The 21,501-nt window shown below is 37.3% G+C and overlaps 2 protein-coding genes across 2 annotated transcripts; both read right to left on the reverse strand.

Moving 5' to 3' along the window:
• Positions 1–5,762: 5,762 nt before the first annotated feature.
• LOC118804877 (testis-expressed protein 33) lies at positions 5,763–12,269 on the reverse strand. The gene is made up of 4 exons (XM_036565492.1): positions 12,035–12,269; positions 8,276–8,408; positions 6,958–7,068; positions 5,763–5,845 (listed from the first exon to the last, which is right to left on the reverse strand). The coding sequence occupies exons 1-4, from the start codon at positions 12,080–12,082 to the stop codon at positions 5,763–5,765; spliced, it is 375 nt and encodes a 124-aa protein (XP_036421385.1). The 5' UTR covers positions 12,083–12,269.
• Positions 12,270–13,583: 1,314 nt separating this feature from the next.
• LOC118805371 (SUMO-conjugating enzyme UBC9-like) lies at positions 13,584–21,420 on the reverse strand. Its single transcript, XM_036566122.1, has 7 exons — positions 20,771–21,420; positions 20,465–20,545; positions 19,929–20,012; positions 19,146–19,218; positions 17,626–17,735; positions 16,603–16,682; positions 13,584–14,238 (listed from the first exon to the last, which is right to left on the reverse strand). Exons 2-7 carry the CDS (start codon positions 20,528–20,530, stop codon positions 14,175–14,177), a joined length of 477 nt encoding a protein of 158 aa, XP_036422015.1. The 5' UTR covers positions 20,531–20,545; positions 20,771–21,420; the 3' UTR covers positions 13,584–14,174.
• Between the last annotated feature and the right edge of the window lie 81 nt (positions 21,421–21,501).

Here is a 21,501-nt window from a genome sequence, read left to right on the forward strand (position 1 = left end):
CTTTTTGAAGAGCACATTTAGTTCAACTGAGATGGTCTAAGCCTCTCATGCCCTCTGTTTTTTCTTTGTATTGGGTCCTTTCATTTTTCTAAATGTGTTTGTTTTTTTGGGGTGAGAGTTAACAAAATGTATGAAAAATAGCTGTATATTACTTGATTTATTTTTTATTTATTATTTAGTGGTGTTTTTTATTTTTTTTTATCTAACATATTATTTCTTGTTTTCTAGATTCTAGCACTAGTTTAATAATTAGTTTTCCATTCTTGTCATCATTCATATGATTGGGAGTGGACCATTTCTTGCATGTCAGAGTGACATCTGATATTTCATCTGATATTTCATTGGCTAAAAGTTTCTGCATTCATATTTTTATAGCTGGTATGAACAACAGACATCTTTGTGATTTTATAACTGTATATTTGATGAAATTCAAGTTTTAACACATCAAACGTCCTAAAACAGTTGTAACATTATTGATGGTACTACTTTTATCCTCCTTGGGACAATTGGAAAGTGTTAGTCTGGAGCCTTACTGAACTGTTCCCTCAGGATGGCAGTAATTTTACCCAACATTACTGAAACATTTGTCATTTCTGAGACATGTACTGCTTTCCAACATGTAGCCTGATATTACATCTACTGGGCTGTGCGTCATCCCCATGCTGCTGCAAAATGCCTCTCTTGCAGGTCTTGTTTTTATCTCCACTTGTGCCGCCGTCGCTTAAAGTTCTGTCTGTACCACAAACAGTTTCTTCCAATGATGCAATGAAATGACTCATTTGTTTAAAGTATTTAGAAAACTCTCTGAATGAACATTAATGCTTTTTAACTTAATGCATGTCTCCACTCCTGTTTGTGATATTCATGGACAGGGTTTTAAGGCATAGCCGTGGTCAGGAGGGCATTATGTGTAGAGGCCGAAGGGTGGCATCTCTGCTATTTGCAGATGATGTTGTTCTTTTGGCTGGATCACATGGATGCCTCCAGCGCGCACTGGAGCAGTTTGCAGCTGAATGTGAAGCGGTTGGTATGCGGATCAACACCTCCAAGTCTGAGTCCATGGTCTTAGCCCGGAAAAGGATGGCATGCCCACTCCAGGTAAGGGGAAAGGACTTGCCCCAGGTGGAGGAGTTTAAGTATCTCGGGGTCTTGTTCAGGAGTGATGGGAAGAGGGATCGTGAGATCGACCACAGGCTGGGACAGGCGGCAGCAGTAATGCAGTCAGTGTACCAGTGTAGTGGTGTAGTCTACATCCCGACCCTCACCTATGGTCATGAGCTATGGGTAATGACCGTAAGAATGAGATCACGAATACAAGCGGCGGAAATGAGCTTTCTTCGCAGGGTGGCGGGCTACACTCTATTTGATAGGGTGAGGAGCTCGGCCATCCGGGAGGAGCTCGAAGTAGAGCCGCTACTCCTCCGCATCGAGAGGAGCCAGCTGAGGTGGTTCGGGCATCTGATCCGGATGCCCCCTGGACGCCTCCCGGTGGGGGTGTACCAGGCACGGCCTACCGGGACAAGACCCCGGGGTCGTCCTAGGACGTGCTGGAGGGATTATATCTCCAGGTTGGCCTGGGAGCGGCTTGGGGTCCCCGGGAATGAGCTGGAGGAAGGTGCGGGGGACAGGGTCGTCTGGGATTCTCTGCTCTCCCAACTGCTACTGCGACTGGGCTAAGCGGTTAACGACGATGATGATGATGAACTTAATGCATCAACAATAAAAAATTAAACTCAACATTTTTTATAATTGATGTAGCCAACTATTTGTTACAGCCTAAATTGCATTAGCAAGAATCCTACCTTGCCAAAAACTGTCAAAAAGCAAACTGAAAGAGTGGCACAAAACATTGGGACGGAAACAAAATGTCAATTGCCACATGGGGTGCTGTAGAGTAACGTGAAATCTGTATCCTACACTGTTAATGTTATACTGAGGACTACACAAGAGAGATCACTAAAATATCTACTCAAACCTTTTGCTTTTCTTTGTCATATATTCTGTGTGTAAATGCTTTGACAGCAGCCTATACGTGAAGACATTTTTAGCAAATTTTCATCATCATCAGTGAGAGCTATAGTGGCAGCAAATCCTCCTTGACTGTAGCCTCTCACTCTCATACTTCTACATTACATTTTGTTTAAAAAAAAATGGAGTTTTCCACTTTACTACTGCTGCTGGTTTATCCACACTTCTCCTCTGGGAACATCTCTAACCAGAGCTACTGCGATATTTCAGTATGTTCTGAGATGTGATTCTTTGACCGCAGTTTTGGAAACCGCAGTTTTTTCACTTCTTTTATTTGAGTATTTATTTTCCTTTTTGTGAATTAAAGTGAATTATCTTCTTTCTAACCTGCTCAGAAATGTCTTCAGACATTTTTGTAAATGAGAAAGAAATGTGTGAGGCAATATGTATTTGGGTAATTGCTTGTGTGAATGTTAGTGTCTCTTTGAAAGGGAACATAATGTCAGCGAGTGTTAATGTCAGCAAATGTTAAGACAGGATGGATGTAGGAGTTAAAGGAGCAGTAGGTGCTCAAATGTAAAGACAAATTACACTTAGTGTTGGAGGCTATTGTGTAAATTTCTGTTAAAGATGTTTCCTGCTTCTCTCTGACACTGAAAATTGAAAACTTTTACTCAATGGCCGTTTTGACTTGAGATTGAATAAACGAGTGGTCTCCGACTTTAACACAGTACCGTAGGTCAAGATGACAGATTGCCATTACATTGTTAATGCCAAAACTGTAATGACACTTTACCTCTGTAGTATCCAGCAAGTTCAAAACACCTCAATCTTATTCAAGATATTTTAGGTTTTAAAGCGGAACAATGCCATCACATACTTCTTTTCTAACATTAAATTGGAAAATAGCATTATAAAGACATGATTTTGATGTCATCTTCAATGGATCTATGTTAACTAGTGCTCTTCTTGAGTGAAAAAAATGCTCTTATATTGGTGACATGCCCAACACTGCAGTTAGTGTAGTGTCATTGTGGTGCCTTGTGTAACCTGCTGTGAAATCATAAAAAATTCACTGACCAGGTTGTGGTCCACCAAATATTTGTGCCAAAGTTGCTGATCACTTGATGATTTTGTACCTGCCTAGGCCTGCCATCTCTGAGATATACACTTAGCAAAAATGGTTCTTTGGCATGTAATAACAGTGGAACCCTTTTCAGTAAAATACAGCACATTCTCCACCAATCTGAAGAAACATTTCATGATGCAAAGAACGCTTAATTCATGCAAAGGGTTCTTTGAGTGATCATGGCACCATTTTTTGACTAAAAAAACCGTTGAAGAACCATTTTTTTAAAAGTGTAGTTAAGGCCGGAAGTTTACATACATCTATGCTAAAGACATTCAACCTAAGTTTGTCACATTTCATTTTAAAACAACTGATTAGAGACACATTTATTTCTGCTTTAATTGACTATATCAAAAGTTTACATACACCAAATTTAATGTATCTTAAAGCAGTCAAGAAGTTTCCATAAATCGATGTAAGGACTTTAAGAAGCTTCTGATTGGCCAGATGTCATAATTCATAGTTGGGAGTGCCCACACCTTTAGAGCCAGTGCCTCTTTCCCCTTGATACCATGGGAAAATTGAAGCAACTCAGGTAAGACCCCAGGAAAAAACTTAGGACCTACAGAAGTCTAGTTCCTCATTAGGAGGACAAGTAAGAAGCCCCTAATCCAGCTTTAGAGGGGCTAATTGGAAGAGATGGGAAAATTTGTGGTGGTTGTTTTGCGCCTGTTACCTTTTTTGCACTAATATATAAAGCTGTATATATATATATATATATATATATATATATAATATATATATATATAAAACCTTTGCTAGATTTTGATTTATAATGAATATTGGACCACTAGGTTTTTTCTGACTAGAAATGACATAAGCGAGTGACAAAAGACTGTAAGACATTGTGTTAGAGATTTAAATGAAAAAGTAACTATTTCTGTTTATTTCTACATTTGTAAAAATTTGTTTCAAATTTTTGAACCCTTTCTTCATAATCAATGGCAAATCCTTTATTTGCCATCACACCAAACAAACAGATCTTATAATCACTAGCAAGGTCTTTGCATCCACTGGGATTTTGGATTGTTCATCTTTTGTTAAAATCTCCAGGTCTTTGAGATTGGAAGGCTTCCTTGCCATCACTCTAGTCTCTAGTTACCTCTACAGGTTTCTCGATGGGATTCAGGTCTGTTCTCTGGCTGGGCCACTCCAAAATGCTGCTAATGTTTTCTCTTAACAATTTCTTGATCACTTTGGCTACATGTTTAAGATCACAATCTTGTGGGAAGATCCAGTGCTGCCAAAGGCCAAGATTTTCTGCAGACTGCCTGATGTTTTCCTCCAGAATCATAATGTCGTCCTCTTTTCTCTTGATGCTGTTTACTTTGACAAGGCTGCCTGGTCCATTGACTGAAAAACACCCCCCAAAGCATTACATTCCTGCCACCATACTTGATCATGGGGATGGCATTCTTGGGGTTAAATGCCTCTCCTTTAATCCACCAAATGAAAGCCTGTTTGACATGCCTGTTTCCAAACAACGCATCCAACCACAGAATTGATAACCAAAAGCTTTAGTCTTTGTACAGGTGAGCTTTTCTGTGCCCGTCTTGGAGAAGTGGAGTCCTCCTTGGTCGGCGTCCATGGACCAGCTTTGTGAAGTGTCTGCTGGAGTGTCTGCCTTGAGATATTGGTACCAGAATTGTTCTGATTAATCAGGATGGCCTTGGTGGTGATCCTTGGATTCTTCTTGGTCTCTTGCACTACCATTCTTGCCAGTGGAGGTATCACTTTTGGCTTTCTACAACACCCTTTCATATTTTTCCCAATGTGGAACTCTTTGTACTTTTTGATCATGCTTTGCACTGTGGGACAACTGGAATCATCATAACCACTTTAAATTGTCTAATTTGGCTAATCAGCTATGTTGCTTGCATGTTAGCTTACTGGGTGATGTGAAACAATCCTGTTCTGCATTCATACACTCACTAAAATATCTATGCTTTACAGACTCATGTGCAGAGCTAAGCTAAGCTCTCGTAAGAGTATGAACTGATGCATAAGCTATGATGCTTACTATAGATGAACACCAACAATTAGTTTTTCTGACAGAAAATAATATTTTACACTTTTTGTACACTCACCACATGTCCATTGCAGAGAATCATGTGTAGATTTAAACAAAGCTTATATTTTTCCTCTGGTGAGTGAGAAAATATTTGCACAAACATTAATTCCTAACAAGTTTAAAACTGTGTCTGTGATAATCAATCTGTTAGTATGTGCAAGCAGGATCAGGTTAGGGTTTCAAATTTAGCAGCACGAGTTGTTCCTGGTTGGGTTGGGTAAGGGTGAGTTTCAGGCTTGAATTTCATGCCCGTGCTGACCGCCAGGCTACTCCACTGTATCAGACATAAGACAGGCAAAATGCTTTTCAGTCAATCCAACACAATACATCATTAAACAGGCATTAGTATTTATTACTGCACCCTTTGCTTTTGATTGGAGGACAGCAAGTGGACAGTGAGAGGTCAAATTGAGAGTGTGATTGCATAGTGGGAAGAGACTGCACAACTGACAAGCATGTGTACAAGCATATACTGTATAAACCAAAGCATGTTGCGTATTGTATCCATGTGTAGAAATGTAGTGTGAGAGATGTGTGTGTGTGTGTGTGTGTGTGTGTGTGTGTTGAACATGTAAAAGTGCAATAATGGCTGGGTCATTTAGGCATGTTCTTCTGCTCCATTTCCCTCAGAGCCTTTTGCAGCTTCTGGTTTATTATATTCCTCTCAGTCCATCTCACTGTAGAGGAAACAAGGAAAGAGGACAGTGAGGGCTTGTGTTCTTTAAATATCTGGTTATTCTTCTTCAAAGATGTGTTGCGTGAGGAACAAAATATAGTTACTCTAAGCATTCAAAACAAATAAGCAGCAGACAAAAGACAAACTATTCAAATACTATAGCAAAACAGTTCTAGACAATACACTATAGTTATGTAAATATCAAGCAAGGTACAGCAGAGACCAAAGAGTGGACAATGGAGTGGTCAGTCCATAGTAGGTATAGCAGCATGTATTATTATCAGCCTGCTGATAATTAGTAATAGTAATAGTCTTTACCACAATGAAACACATGATTTTGTGTAGTTATTCATGATTAATCACATTTGCCTTAGTTGCTTATATTTGTTTAAAAAAAAGTTTTTTTTAACTTTAAAAAGCACTACATTTTGCTATGAGTGGACCAAATCAGTTTTATCAGAATGTACTGCTTTCTATAATTCAATGACATTACTTCACATGAACCAGAACATGTAAATCATGTGAACAGAGGGCTAACAGGGTGAAAACAGGATGAGCACAGTTTCCAATTTTCATCACCATCCAGTGAGAGCTACAGGGGCAGTAAATCCTCCACAACTGTAGCCTCTCATTCTCATACCACTATATTACATTTTGCTTAGAAACGTATTACTTTTCCACTTTACAATTGCTGCTGGTTGATTTATCCATAGTTGCACCATGGGCACTGTCCACTGTAGCCTGCTAAAGCTATTCTTCAGTGCTAACATTAATGCATCAGCACTGCGTTTTGCTTATTTGCTTTGGTGTTATCAAGAGAGCCAACATTGGAACTTGCTATTTAAACACTGTATTTGAATGAGAGGGCTGCTTTTGGGTAGTCATAGCAACAAATCATGAGCAGCTGGGTTTCAGAGCAGAGCTATGGATTCTTCAAGGTGTCAAACCAGGAAAATGTGTTAATGGCATGAAACATAAATAAGGGCATTAATAATGTCAAAGTGCTATTATAGCATTAAAGTGTTAGTAATAACGTGTTAACGTTGAAACTGCAAACTTACATTTAAACACAAAAAACTGAGCTAGTGTTAGGTGAAAGTGTCGCTCACTCACTCATATCATCAGTTCTGCGGCCATACCAGCATTGTGGATCAGGGGGCGGAGACTGCAGAGAATAATTGATGTAAGAGTCTTTAATCAGGGAGGACCACGCTATAGGGGCTCCTACAATAGAGAAAATATAAGAGAAACTATTTTGTGCTGATTGGTGCCATTTTTAGATAAGATAAGATAGTCCTTTATTAGTCCCATAACATAGATATTTTAAGTGCTACAGCAGCAACTGGATAGCAAGACACTCAAAAAAAGAAGTAACAAGAACAGAATTAGAGAATTCTTTGTTAAGAAAGAGTCAAGAGTCACTGGAGAGTCATAAAATATCTCCGCTGTGCAGAAAGTGTAAAAACAAGTGCTTCAGTAAAGGAAGACATTATAATGCACTTAACAAACCAGTAGCTGATCATTAATTAGCTGTTTATTACTATATTATTAAGGAACAACTAGGGTGAATTAAGCATTTTCCAGAGCACTTATATAAAGCTCTGAATGAACCTCATGAGGTAAGGAGTTATGATGCCTATTTTGTAGTTTCTCATCATTTGCTTTGAAAAAAGCACAGTTGAACTAAGAGGTTGAAAAGCTAATATTATTTATAATTTTCTTAATATTCATTTTATTATGATATCTAGCATGAAAAACACATGAATTAAACTACAACAGAATTTGAAATCTTTATTTTAATTGATCTTGACTTGGTCTCACTCATTCCTGGTCTTGGTCTTGACTCTCAGTAATGCTTAATAAGAGCAGTACAAGTGCTCTGAAAAATACCTAAAGCTGCACTGTGTAGGATTGAAGGATTTGGAGGCCTCTTTGTTGGAAATGTGTAACTGCATGCAACGTGCTGAAGAACATTTTGTAACATCAGTTGTGGGCCTAGCAAATGAATCTGATCTTTACAAGGGCATTGAGAGAGTATCGAAAAAGATCTCTGCCTAAATGTAATGAAGGACATGTCTTCTGAGGACGCAAGTGAATTATCTACTATTGTTATTATATCTTAAATCAGTATAATGCTGATTTTACACTTTAGACCTAAACATCAAGCCGGACCTCCTATCTGAGTCTCTGCGTGTAACGTTAATGCATAAAGATTTTTGTGACAAAACTCCTGCGAAATCTGACACAATGCCTCTGACTTCTAAATAATTATTTCAGGCTTTATGAGGCTTTATGACAAGTACATGTGTCCCCTATATTTTAGCGTGTTTTTTTTCCTCTTGACTCTGTAATGCTAAGGCTAAATTAGAGAGATATATTAACATTATCACACTAATGCTTGGTATTTGGTGAAAATGTGCATTTATCTCACCAGGGAAGATGTCGGTGCGCAAGCAGTGGCCCAGCATGTGATAGTTTCTATGCTTATCAGTGAAGACTGAACTGGAGTCAGAGTAATGGGGAACACACAGCGGAGGAACCAGCGGAGCTTCCAACTTCTGCACCTTCATACACACACACACACATGCACACACACACACACACACACACACACACACACACAAACACACAGCAGAGCCATTTCATGAGATCGGTGCCAAATGGGCATTTTTTTTCATGTCAGGAATTAAAGTTTATACTCCATAGTTTAATTATATATTGCTCTACCCAAAAACAGATTTTTTCATTTTAGTAACCAATTTTATATTTTTGTGCAAAATAATAATGAGCATTATATCCCCATCACTGAACTCTGAAAGAGGGAACGTGACAGGATGGAACATTTCAGGCTAAACTAGCTACCATGCTAGCTGTTGTGTAACATCAGTTTTTCAACAGTTAATTACATGACTTTTCTGTGAATACTACAGAAAGCCATAAAAATATACTGCTTTCTCTGTTTTTTGTGTGATGAGGCAAACGTTATGCTTGATAGGAAAACAGTAATCAACAATAATTATAAATAGAGGCCATTCTAAAAGCTCTGACTGACCATGATTTGTGTTCTGTCAGACAGAAAGCCTAAATCTGCTCATAAAGCTTTATATTGTTGTGCCACGATTGGACATTGACGATCGCTGTTTGTGATCTTATTTGTAGATGCCCCCGGAGCTCTCCACGGTTTCAGCAGTCCTTTGAGTTTTAAAAGAAAGGTGCGAAATGCAGGTTGTCAGACATCCCTAACTCACCTCTTGGACCCTCTCTAAATGTCTCAAAAACCTGGGGAGAAGAATAGACTTAAATAGACTAAAAATAGACTCAAATACAAATCCAGGGAGAGGTCATTGTTTAACCTGCTTCATCCACAATCAATAAGCTTCTGTCATTAATATTCTTAACTAACTAGAGCTGCAGCACTGGTCTGATTCAGAGTGGTGATGTAGCAAACTGGTTCAGCCAGTTGGAACTTCATATCCTAGTAGCTGTAACTATGACCGGGATACCTCTGAAAACTTTACAATATGTCATAGAATATTTGCAAATCTAAATAATTGCCCAATTTTCCCAAAAGTCTGGTGAAACGAATTAACGGTTACTCATTTCTTAAACTGAATTTAATGTGTGGAGGAGAATATTATTAAACGAGAAAAGAGTATTTCCAAAAGAAGGACTGTTAAGTCATACATTTTGTTGCCATTTAAGCTGGCATTTGAGTACACAGCCAATATGGGACCACTCCAAATACTAGGGGGTATTTTGCACAATGTTTAAAAGGCATTCGTTGCACATTATTTCATGTGAAAACTAGGTGGAAGCTGATTGTTTTATTTACCTACAATCAGGGTTGGGAGGGTTACATTAAAAATGCATTCCATTATAGATTACTGATTACCTGTTAAAAAATGTAACTGTAACCTAATCCAAATGGTTACCATATTAAAGTTATGTAATCTGATTACTTTATTTTTGGATTACTTCACTTTTTTAAATTGTATAGTTAAATAAAGACAAGAGAAAATCATTAAACCTAATTTTAACAAATGTTGTGCCTCACACCGGTCAATGATCTCATGTCAAGTGAAATGGTCAAATCTATGTGGAGAAATATATGGAAATATTTCAAATATAAGGATAAAACATTTGTTCATGTACACTAATAAGCAGTGAAAAAGGCGCAAAGTTCAGAAATCAAGGCAAAAACTGAGTGACAAGAAAATGAAGGAAGACTAAAAGGGAACACAACAAGTAATCACTGAAGAATGATCCAGTTCATTGAGTTCAACATACAAATGCAATACAGTTAAAAACTATATTGATCCCCTAAAGATTTACCTTATTTGTTAAAAATCTGTTGTTTATCATGCCAAAGTCAAAAGATCAGTCTGGTAAATCTTTGTTTGAGACTCCTCATCAACAATAATTATAAATACAGACAATGTGTTCTGTCTCTTTAAAGACCTGCAATGTCTCATAAGGTTTACTGTTCATGCGCTGTGCTGTAGTTTAATGCATTCATTTTACAGGAAAGCGGAAGCTGATCATCTTAGTTACAAATAATTACAATTTATACATATTAACATTTTGCACCCATTATTCAAAACCTACCAGAGAAATACACTGTTAATGTGAAAACAAAATAAAGTTCACAGATCAGGAGACTTCACTCTCTTTTCATATTTTGGAACTGTTGGTTAATGTTAGATCACTTCAGCATTAAAATCTAGCAGGTTAGCATTCACAAAAGCTCAATTTATAACTAGTCAAACTGTAGAATTTCATGGAGAATAAAATAGTTTACTCCCACATCAGATTAGTTTGCTGATGCAGAATCAGGTGATATGTAATATATATAGGAAAATGCTGAAGATCTTAGTTCCGACACTAAAAATAAAATACTTGCTAAAAGTTCTGCTGACCAGCTGAACAAAAGACATTAACTACTGCTGGGGAAGAGGATTCTTCAGAAATCTCTACTGGCAGCAGAGGCCTACTCCCCTCCTCTCCTCTTCCCCCAGTTAAAAAACTCTTCAAATCTACACAGTTCACAGGACACATTTATCATTAAAATGGCAAATTTCGACAAAAGGCGATAAGTCTGCATGTATGTCGTAAGAATGCCTTTACATGTATTCTGCGACTACCCAACCCTGCCTATAATGATCATTTACACATACTAGAAGTTTTGTACCCATCGTTCTCAAACTGCTGAAGAAAGAAATGCATAACTAAAACCGATAACTACACCGCTCATGAGACTCCTTTCCAGTTTTGTGGCTCTGTTCCATTTTATTCTTCTTAGCTCACGTTAGCTAACTTTAGGATATTAGCAAAGGTTTAATTTATAGCTACTCAAAACTATAATAGCAACAAACAAGAATAAATGACTTTGCTGCTATAAAATCAGGTGTTGTGTAAAAAAAAGGTTTTTATAGATTGGTAGAAGAAAATACCAGTAACTAGTGCTTCTAAGGGAAATTTTTCTTCAGAATTACCTTACCAAAATGAAAAACTCTTCAAATCTCACTTTCAAATGTGACGTTTATCATTTAAAATGGCAAATTTCAACAAAAGGCAACAAGTTTGTGTGATTTCAATGTAGTCCTTCTAGTAATCACCCTGTTTTTATAATGTACCTGTACTCTAATAACTGTCTTTTTTGCTGTATTGTTACAGTTACAATTGAGTTTTTATATGCTGATTACATAATTTATTTCGTTACTACCCAACCCTACATCTCACGTCAAACCACAGCATCTGCTGCCCAGCCCTGAATAGTAAGATATTAACAAAATGCTGTGTGCATATGGTAATATAATTGATCATTATGGTCATTTTATGGTAATGACTTCTAGCTGACTACTTTGGATGACTAGTGGACTAGCAAAAAGTTTAGTTGTGCAATCTTTAGACTGAACTGATCTGAAACATTAACTTTGTAAAAATACAATGCCAAGAATAATATTTCACTTTTTTTATCAACTGTTTTCATGTTAATCAATGTCAATCACTGGCTCAAAGTACATCCTCACAGGATGTACTTCCTTTTAGAATGCAACTTTCGACCCTATATTTTTTTAAACTCTGTATTACCTTCAAACAAAAATAAGGACATTTATATCTAGCATTTTGTAATTTTTCACATAAACTACTTAGACTTGGATTATCAGAGTTCCAGGTTTAAAGAAGTTACCAAAGCCTCCTTTTGTGTCACAGGCTCTGGTTCATCAGTAGATGTCATCCTGATGCAGCTGAACTCCAACCCTTTAGTTCAGATTTTCCGCAGATTCTCTAGTGGGAGGGCTGAATCCGCTGTGGTGGGTCTACATTGGGTATACCTTGAAATTGAGCAGCATCATGTTATATGACAGTTAATAAAGCTCCCTCTTGAGGCAACACAGCACACCTACACCGCACGACTCCTCACAACTCAGTCTGAAACCATGAAATCAAAACAAGCAACACAAAAGTATAAAACTTTCTCAAATTATAAATTCTGTAGCTAGCAGTAGACTAGCTGTTCCAGAGAGGAGTTCAAAACCAACATTTCTGCACAAAAAAGAATTCACAGATCCACCAAGCAATAGCCAGCAATATCCTTTATTTTTCTTCATTAGAAAGTTTAAAATCAAGTTTGGGGCAGTGGAATTGTGGTTACATTCTGCAACGTTTTGCTCAAAATTCACCTCTTAATGCAAACTTGCTATTAAAAATTCTCAGGGCTGCGACCCCATAGCCAGGGCCTAGCCATGCCCCTGATTATGAGTTGAACTGCAAGAAAACATAGCTAAAAAAAGTTTAATCTGAAACCGAATATATAAACAAATAACTTAAGAAGGAATTACTCACCCCAGTGTCTAGAGAGCTGGCAGCAGTTTGTGTTTGTCTGCTGAAACTTTACCTGCAGATGAGCTCCACATGAATAAATGATAGGATTTCTAAAGAGGACCCCACAAACAATCAGCGCCTAAAGCACGCTCACGTTGAGTGATGTCCTAATGGCAGAACAATGTAATAATAGATAGTGTACAGGTACACAGAATGATGTCACAATAGGTGGATGATGACTTTTTGTTCTTTAAACTCACAATGGATTGCAATGTTTTACAAGTCAATATGTTTATCATATTTATTCAGGTCACACAATTTATATTTATGGCACAAATTATATTCATGGCAAACACACTTTAAAATTAAAACATTAAAAATAAATACATTTAGTGTTTTGAGATCAAAAAAGCTCAAAACAATGCATTTATTATGTCTAGGGTTGATTTGCCAGACCCAGATTAAGCCTAAACCAGGATTAAATGAGATTTTAGTGATAAAACTAGGGCTGAACGATTTGGGGTAAACATCTGACTACAGTCTTTCTGACTAATATTGTGAGAGCAATTAAACATGCAATTATTTTTCTACAAATGAAGGTACAGGCTTGTTTTTTTTGCCAAGAGGTCCAGCAAGTCACACGCTCACAGATCACAAGCTCAGTATTTTTAAGTACAATTTCCCCAACTGTAACTTGTCAAGGCAACACTGATGATAATGTATGCTACAATGAAGATTGCACTCTTTTTAAATTGTGATTTCAACATAAAGACAATTAATATTTCACACCCCAGATGATGCCATTGACATCACAGTTTAATCCAAGACTAGGCTTAATCCATGACCACAAAATCAGCATCATTCATTGATACTGTTTCCCTTTAAAAGAAGATTTCAATACATTTTACAACTCATACATTTGTCATATTTATTGTGGTCACACATAATGTATATTCATGTCATTTAATATATCTTTAGAGTAAACAAATCTCAATATTTATATATTTACACACGAACTCCTCCTATGATATCTCTTCCGCTGGTGGCCCACTGACAGCTGATCTCAAACCTCTCTGAAATTAAATCCTGATGTCAACCATCAAATAAAAAAACCATAGCAATTATATACAAGACCAGCTGCCTACAGCAACTCCTTCCACGTTTGTTGGTGTTATCCATTCAAGATATGATCCACTGGCAACTTTACTAGTGGCTGTTGAACAAAATAATAAAACCGTTGCTGCCCACGTTGTAGGAGACACTGCTTATTTAAACAGCTTCAAAGTCTGTATTGTGTACTGACTTCAGTTCATATTCAGGCTTGTCCTCAAGCCAGACTGAAGAAATCCAAATGCAACTCAGAATGTAAAACCAGATCATAAATTTAAGAAGTTCTCAAACCTTTTGTGAACAGAATGGGGATTGATGCTCCAATTCTATAAGCAGAACACAGATTTGCTGCATCTTACTGCAGAGTCCAAGTTGTACCCCGTGGATGCAAAGCTCTATGTTGGGGCAAATCTTTTGGCTTGAGCCCTCACTCGCTTCTCATAGTCCATCCTATTCTGACTGTTAGGCAAAAAGAGAGAAAAAAAAGACATTAAGCAAATAGCTGTCCAGCTCAGAACACAGCACATAACCATTTATGCCATTGATGTACAAAGACATGGACACAATTCAATGAAATTACCAGAAAACCTCCAAAACAGGTGGTTTTCATGCAAAATCTGGCTCCTACCACCATCTACAAAGCACAAAGACTGTTGTTTACATAAGGACAAAATAGTGAAAAAACCCGACGCCAGACTATCTCATGTCCTGTTATTCCGTCCTCCCTTTGGCAAACATTTCCGAAGCATAACAGCGTGCACCACCCACCTCAGGAAATAGCTTCTTCTCCCTGGCCATCAGAGCTCTGAAAAGCTAAAAACTGACCGACTCTGTCTCCCAATTTATATTGTATATTTTGCACCCTGCAAAACCTTTTACTACTGCACTAGTACATATCGTAGCATAGTCTAGCTACCTAGTAAATTGTATATGTTGTGCCATACTCTAGTGAATCGTAAATATTACAGCATTACACTGTACTATTAAATAGTTTACTGTATACCATTTATTGTTATTACTGCCTACCTCATTACTTACTGCCACTCAGCTGTACTGTTGGTGCCATTTCTTTATTTGTTACTGGCGTACTTGTCTAGTATGTGCAATGCCTACCTCCCTGTTGTAATACATGAAGAATGTGGTTTGACACTGTCTTGCTGAAATAAGCAAGGCCTTCCCTGAAAAAGACTGTATAGTCTATATGGCAGCATATGTTGCCAAAACATGTATATATCGTTCAGCATTAATGGTGCCTTCACAGATGCACCAGTCACCCATGCCATGTGCACTAATGCACCCCTATACCATCATGAATACCGACTTTTGAACTGTGCACTGATAACAAGCTGAGTGGTCTTTAACCTGGAGGACAGAGTGTCCATGATTTCCAAAAAGAATTCCAAATGTTGATTTGTTGGACCACAGAGTAGTTTTCCACTTCCCCTCAGTCCATTTTAAATGAGCTCAGGCCCAGAGAAGGTGGCAGCATTCTTGGATCCTGTTTATGTAGTTTCTTCTTAGCATTTTAGAGTTTTAACTTGCATTTGTGGATGCAGCAACAAACTGTTTTCACAGACAGTGGTTTTCAGAAGTGTTTCTGAGCCCATGCAGTGATTTCCACTAGAGAATCATGTCTGTTTTTAATGCAGTACCGCCTGAGGGCCCAAAGATCACGGCCTGCAAATACTGGTTTTTGGCCTTGTTCCTTGCATACAGAGATTTCTCCAGATTCTCAGAATCTTTTAATGTTACTATGTACCGTGGATGATGAAAAGGAAAAGTTCTTTGCTATTTTATGATGAGAAATGTTATTCTTGAATTGTTGCACTATTTGCTCATGCAGTCTTTCACAGAGTGGTGAACCCCTCCTCATCTTTACTTCTGAAAAGCCTCTCTGGGATGCTTTTTTAATACCCAATAATATTATTGACCTGTTGTCAGTCAACCACCAGGTGTTTTTTTTTTTAACCAAGACGCAACTTTACCAGCCTTTTGTTGCCCCCATCCCAACTTTTTTGGAACATGTTGTTGGCATCAAATTTCTCAGTTTCAACATTTGATATGTTGTCTTTGTACAGTTTCAATTAAATATAGGGTTTAAATGATTTGCACATCATTGCATTTTGTTTTTATTCACACTTTGCACAGCGTCCCAACTTTTTTGGAAATGGGGTTGTAGGTCGGAGCTTAAGAATTTCATTGTATTTTGCCCTGTATTCTTAATACATATGACAATAAACCATTCTCTCTTAAAGCTCAGGCTCACTTGAAGCTGCTCCATAACATCCCATTCTATTGGTGACAGCATTTCTATGGAGATTATACAAGCTGGGTATACAGAACTAACAACTTGCGTCAGCATTTGGTGCATGTTAAAATAGCAATACTCACTTATTACAACAGCTGTCTGGATATTTTTGGAAATATAGTGTTTATGGCATGATCGGGGCTAGCTTGACACTCATATGTACAGTTTAAACAACAATCAACATGAAGTCAATAACCTGCAGCTTTTAAGCTTTTTTTGTGTTATAGCACTAGCTGTTAGGTAATAAACACATTCACAGGCTATAACTTAAGGCTACACTTAACAGAAGTAACATGAAAACTCAGTTGTGGCCTACCTTGCAATCTATTCAAATACCAATCGTTTATTGGAAATTGAATGAACTTTTTAACTGACAGCAATGGTTGAACATTTATGTCATTAACATCTTTAGTACTCAGCCAACTCTACTTTTTCTGCATATATGCAAGAAGGCTTGTGTAATGTGTTCCTGTTATCTCGCCTTCAGACAGTGTAAATGAACAGAATCTTCTCACCAGTAGATGGTGTAAGCTTCAGCCTGTGCTGGGTCCTGTATGTTGGGTTCATTCAGCAGCTCCTGGATGCCCAGCAAAATCTGCCAAAACAAACACATACAGATACTGAGCTGTTCTGCACAAACTGATAATGTTATTGTATAAACCATTTATTAAAAATAAAAAACAGTATCATCTACAGTTTCATCCAATTAAAAGGGGAATTCCAAAATTTCCCCACTTGTTTTGCATTATTCTAAATAAATAAATAAAGCCATTCACAGTGATTTGATGTGAAATGATGTTGAAACCAGATGTCTGAAGAGTTTAATGCCTCTAAAATCTACACTACATAAAGTTATTACATGAAATGGGTACGAATACACTGCCTGATGCCTTAGATGATAGTTCATGATGATTTAGTGATTTAGTAGAAAAAAAAAAGAATTAATGCATTCAAACCGAAATGGTACATACAAGGCATAAAAGGCAAAATAGCAATTTTTGGTCAAAAAATTTTAAGAAAAATAACAGAAAAAAAGAAATATAGTCAGCACACCGCAATTTTTCAAATGTTGACATCAATAATCTTTGAAGTATTTATACAGCCTTTAAAAAAAAAGAAAAATAATGCAATAACTGCTAATGGTGATTTTTTTTGTTGTTGTTTATGAGGCTATAGATACATTTTAATCTATGGCTCTTCAATTAATATAATCAAGCAGAACATAATTCAATGGACATGAGAGACCCATAAGTCATGCCATCTGCCAATAAATATCAACTGTGTTTTCAAGTAGTATAGATTACCAGCAAAAATCTAGCTGAAGCAGCTAGTGTTTTAGGAGAATAGTGATGTCATATTTGTATCAACGATCATTCATTTTGACAGCTTAAATAGGAAAAAACATTATGCTTTTCAATTGGCTTAAAATGAAAAGGAACAATAAAACTCATTTTAGCTCTAATCTCTAGAGAATGCAGTTCACCTCCTGCTCTTCCCAAACACAAGAACTGAATGAGAGAATGTGTATTTGCTCTTGCCTGTTTGATGGTGATGGCTGGTCTCCAGTCCTTCTCCTCCTCCAGTATGGACAGACAGACTGTGCCTGATGGGTAGACATTCGGATGGAAAATCGGAGGCTCAAACTTACCTGAAGGAAAAAAAGACATGAGCTTATATGAATTCTGAAACACTATTGTCACATATCAGCTGAGAAAATAATTTTGAATAGCAGTCCTAACAGTGTCAGTGCCTTAGGAACAACACAAAATTTGGGGAAACTCAAACCTGATATGTACGGATGTACTATAATATTGGAATCATTCCATTCAGCAGATAATTGCTTTTAACAAAGGAATTATCAGCATCAGACAGATGTGTAGATTTGACGGATATTTCAAACTGCCATTTGATTATTGCACTCTGGAAGAGCAGCATTTTACACTATTCTATGCTAAAATGTCTGCATTTTATTCATCTTACTGCATTTGTAACCCTCTACAAATAAATGATGTTTCTTAGCAATGCTAATCTAGATAAACGTTCTCTCAATTTCTACATTTTTATAAACATTTATGCTTCAAAAATAGTAGACAGGTACATGAAAATAAGTCGATATCAGCATTGGCCCGCAATTTCTATATCATAAATATTAGCCTGCACTTTTGACTAAATGACCACAAGGCCAGTCACGATTATGAAATTTTAGCTTATAATTAATAGCCATAAAAAATAACTGCAATTTACAACAGTTCTTTTTTGTTTACTGTACGTAAGTATTAAATTACAAGCCAAAAGCATCCAAATTGGCTGATTAGTTGTCTGGCTTCCACACTGTTGATACTTAGGAGCTCCCAACTGTCAGAAACACTTAAGCTCCAATAAATTAACATTATTCATTGCTGCCATAAGATATATACAGCACTTTTGTTGTTGTTATATGACACTTTGGTTTCGGTTATTCATATGCATTATCTTCAGCTCAACTGATCATAAGAGAAGCACCTAAATCACATTCTGCCTGTTGCAACATACAATCCCATTCAACATGAAATGATTTTTCGTTGAAGTGATAATAAGTACACATCGTCTACAGAGTGCACATTTTAATGCACAATTACTGGATTTTTTTTAACACACTGGAAAAAAGCATGTGATGTGGCCTGTGTAAAAGTTATGAAACATTTTATTTTTACCAATATATTAAGCAAATAAACAGAAACTGCACATCAAAATTTGCCATTAAATGCCATAGCCATGTTCTCTGTTCACGATGTGAACACTTATTTTCAATTCGAAAACCGAATAACCATGTCATTTGACTGGGGTGTTCAAAATTTTGCATATGATTGTGAAAAACAGGCCTAACACTGGTCAGCTCAAATAATAGTGATCAAGCAACTACGTAATAATTGTGAGAGGCCAGATTACTGCTTTAACACAGACACTGTCAGAAATCAGATTTTTTTTCACATACAAATGTAGGCATCAGACAACATGGTTTACATCTGGAGAACTTCTTACAGCATGTGCAAAGTGTATTCTGAATGTACACACTTACATTTAGGAGGGGATGATGGGTAGTCATCCTTGAAGAGCATTCTCAGTTTGTACAAGCCTCCTTCCCAAAGGGTCTACAACAAAAATACAGTGCCGTGATATATGTGGAACAAATAACCAAATCATTAAATTTAGCTCAATTTTATACAGAGCATTTAAAATGATTTTTCCATGTGAATTTTGAATATGCATGTGTACTGACTCCATACATACACATTATCTGGCTACATTCACATTACCAGGTTGAAGTGGCGCAAATCTGATCTTTTCAAATCTGACAAGAGCCACTTTCATATGTGGTCCTAGATCGGCTATGTATCCGATTCACGGTCGTGCAACCTTATTGTGAACGCTCATATCAGAAGTCATGTGCTTTTTTTCCCCCCACTGTGTGTGCGTCATCATTCAGCGTTACCATCGCGGCAGCGCCGAACAGAAGTTAAAGCACGTGAACAGTGAAAAGCAGCACATTTCACTCTTTTCGCCTTTGTCTTGCTCTAATAATGTACAGCTGAGAGCTGTTCAGAGTTATCTTAGCAGCTAAGGCTTATTCTGCTCGTTGGTGTGTTTGCTGTTCATAAGGCTGGTTCAATCACATTAATGACAGATTTAAGTCACTTACCTAAATGAGTATGAACCATCATGTCAAAGAGATAGGATCTGAGCAATGAGGCTTGTAACGTGACCTGTATGTGCCTTGTAATGTGTAACGTAGCCCTAGTGTTGTGATGTAACTGCCTTTACCAGAGAGCAGACATGTTGTTCTCACTGCTTCACTGCTTACCCCTTTCTTTCCCGGGATGGCACACTCCCAGTTCATCAGATTCATAGTGCCATCTGGGTTCTTGGTTGGTACAGCAACAAAGCCCTATGGAAATGAATAATCACACTTGGAAACAACATACATTCAATTCATACCGAGTCTAAACAAACAGATAAATGAGTCGATAAATTAATGTGAAATTTTTAAATTATTAATATTACTATATTATTACAGATATGGATTTTTTTTGAAATATGGAAAATAAATATACGTGAAATGTATTTATCAAACACATTCGAAAATGTGTGAAAATGGGCTTTTTTTGCTCAGTGCACTTCAGTGCTTGGGATAAAATTTCAATGAAAATGTTTTTAAAATATATTTCAAATAAAAAATACATGCCTATAGTACAGTACATGAGTTTACAGCTACAGTCTTAATATAATAGTGATGATGCAAAAGTAACCAAAAAAACTTGTTTCGGAGTCATATACTACCACAAAACCTCTACACTTTTTCAACATTTAATTAATAATCTGATATTAAATGTGTCTCACAAACGGGTGATCTTTCCTCCAGGCTTTGCGCTCCTGAGACAGCCTACTCAGAGCAATGCCGGACATGACTCATTGGCGCCTCTATGTGGACACACAAAGAAATACAACAACAACCATCATCAAAGACGCACATCTGAAACGCAGACATATTACAGGCGGTAAAAACAGTTTTATCAGTTTAATGAGGAACCCATAACTACACGTCTGTACTATTACAACCATCTCCTAGATAAAATGATGTAGATTAGTTAGCTATCTAGCTGTATAACATGGTGAGTCTTCATTACAGGCGTTGGCTTAACTTACCTAGTAACAGCAAATGGACTACAAAAATGACTCCCACCAGCCAGCTGATAACAAACTGCTTCGTTTTTTTAAATCACCAGCAAATTAAAATGACTTTAAATGCCCGGAGAATACACAAGAACATCTGTAGCTGCGACTGGATAGCAGTTATAGCAGTTAGCTTTAGCCAGGAAGAAAGCGTCTGCCTCAAACCGCGTGGATGTTCACAATCTTCTGATTGAGGCAGTCGAAGATTTTAAAGCTGGACGAATATGTTTAAATCGCTGTATTTTAAATAACTTGAGAGAATATATAACTGCTCGTTTGATGAGGAAGCCAGGAGAGCGCTGCCTGCCCGTCGGTTTCAGGGCCTTCAGGCATAATATGGGACAACTAACTAACACCGTCCACCGTATTCTGCCATTAAAAGTGTGGCAAACTCACTCACAGCCTCACCGTGTTAAAGGGGAATTCCACCAATCGCCAACTTCTCAAAATTTTGGCATAATTTGTCGTTCAGACATAAATATATTGACTCAGAGTGGTTTGGAATGGTGCACTGTGAAGAAACTGACCAATTCAGATTTTATTTACTGTGGTAATGGTAGGAACCAGGGGTCCCAGGTGATCTTATTTACTATGCAAACGACCCGTAAACCTGCACGTCTTCTGAGTTTTCACTGGGGACAATTTTTTCTCACAATGCTCTGATTGTACATCTCCTCCATGAAGGCCTATACTTCAGGCCTTAA

This window comes from Colossoma macropomum, unplaced genomic scaffold, assembly GCF_904425465.1.
Source record: "Colossoma macropomum unplaced genomic scaffold, Colossoma_macropomum, whole genome shotgun sequence".
NCBI lineage: Eukaryota > Metazoa > Chordata > Actinopteri > Characiformes > Serrasalmidae > Colossoma > Colossoma macropomum.

Excerpts from the sequence above, each read along its gene's own strand:
- LOC118804877 (XM_036565492.1), bottom strand. The coding sequence starts at position 12,082 with ATGACATCTACTGATGAACCAGAGCCTGTGACACAAAAGGAGGCTTTG. Across the intron at positions 7,069-8,275 it reads GCGCACCGACATCTTCCCTG|GAGCCCCTATAGCGTGGTCC; the intron begins GTGAGATAAATG and ends TCTCTATTGTAG. Across the intron at positions 5,846-6,957 it reads CCGCAGAACTGATGATATGA|TGAGATGGACTGAGAGGAAT; the intron begins GTGAGTGAGCGA and ends TTTCCTCTACAG.
- LOC118805371 (XM_036566122.1), bottom strand. The coding sequence starts at position 20,530 with ATGTCCGGCATTGCTCTGAGTAGGCTGTCTCAGGAGCGCAAAGCCTGG. Across the intron at positions 20,013-20,464 it reads GGAGGAAAGATCACCCGTTT|GGCTTTGTTGCTGTACCAAC; the intron begins GTGAGACACATT and ends TCATTTCCATAG. Across the intron at positions 14,239-16,602 it reads GAAGCTTACACCATCTACTG|TCAGAATAGGATGGACTATG; the intron begins GTGAGAAGATTC and ends TTTGCCTAACAG.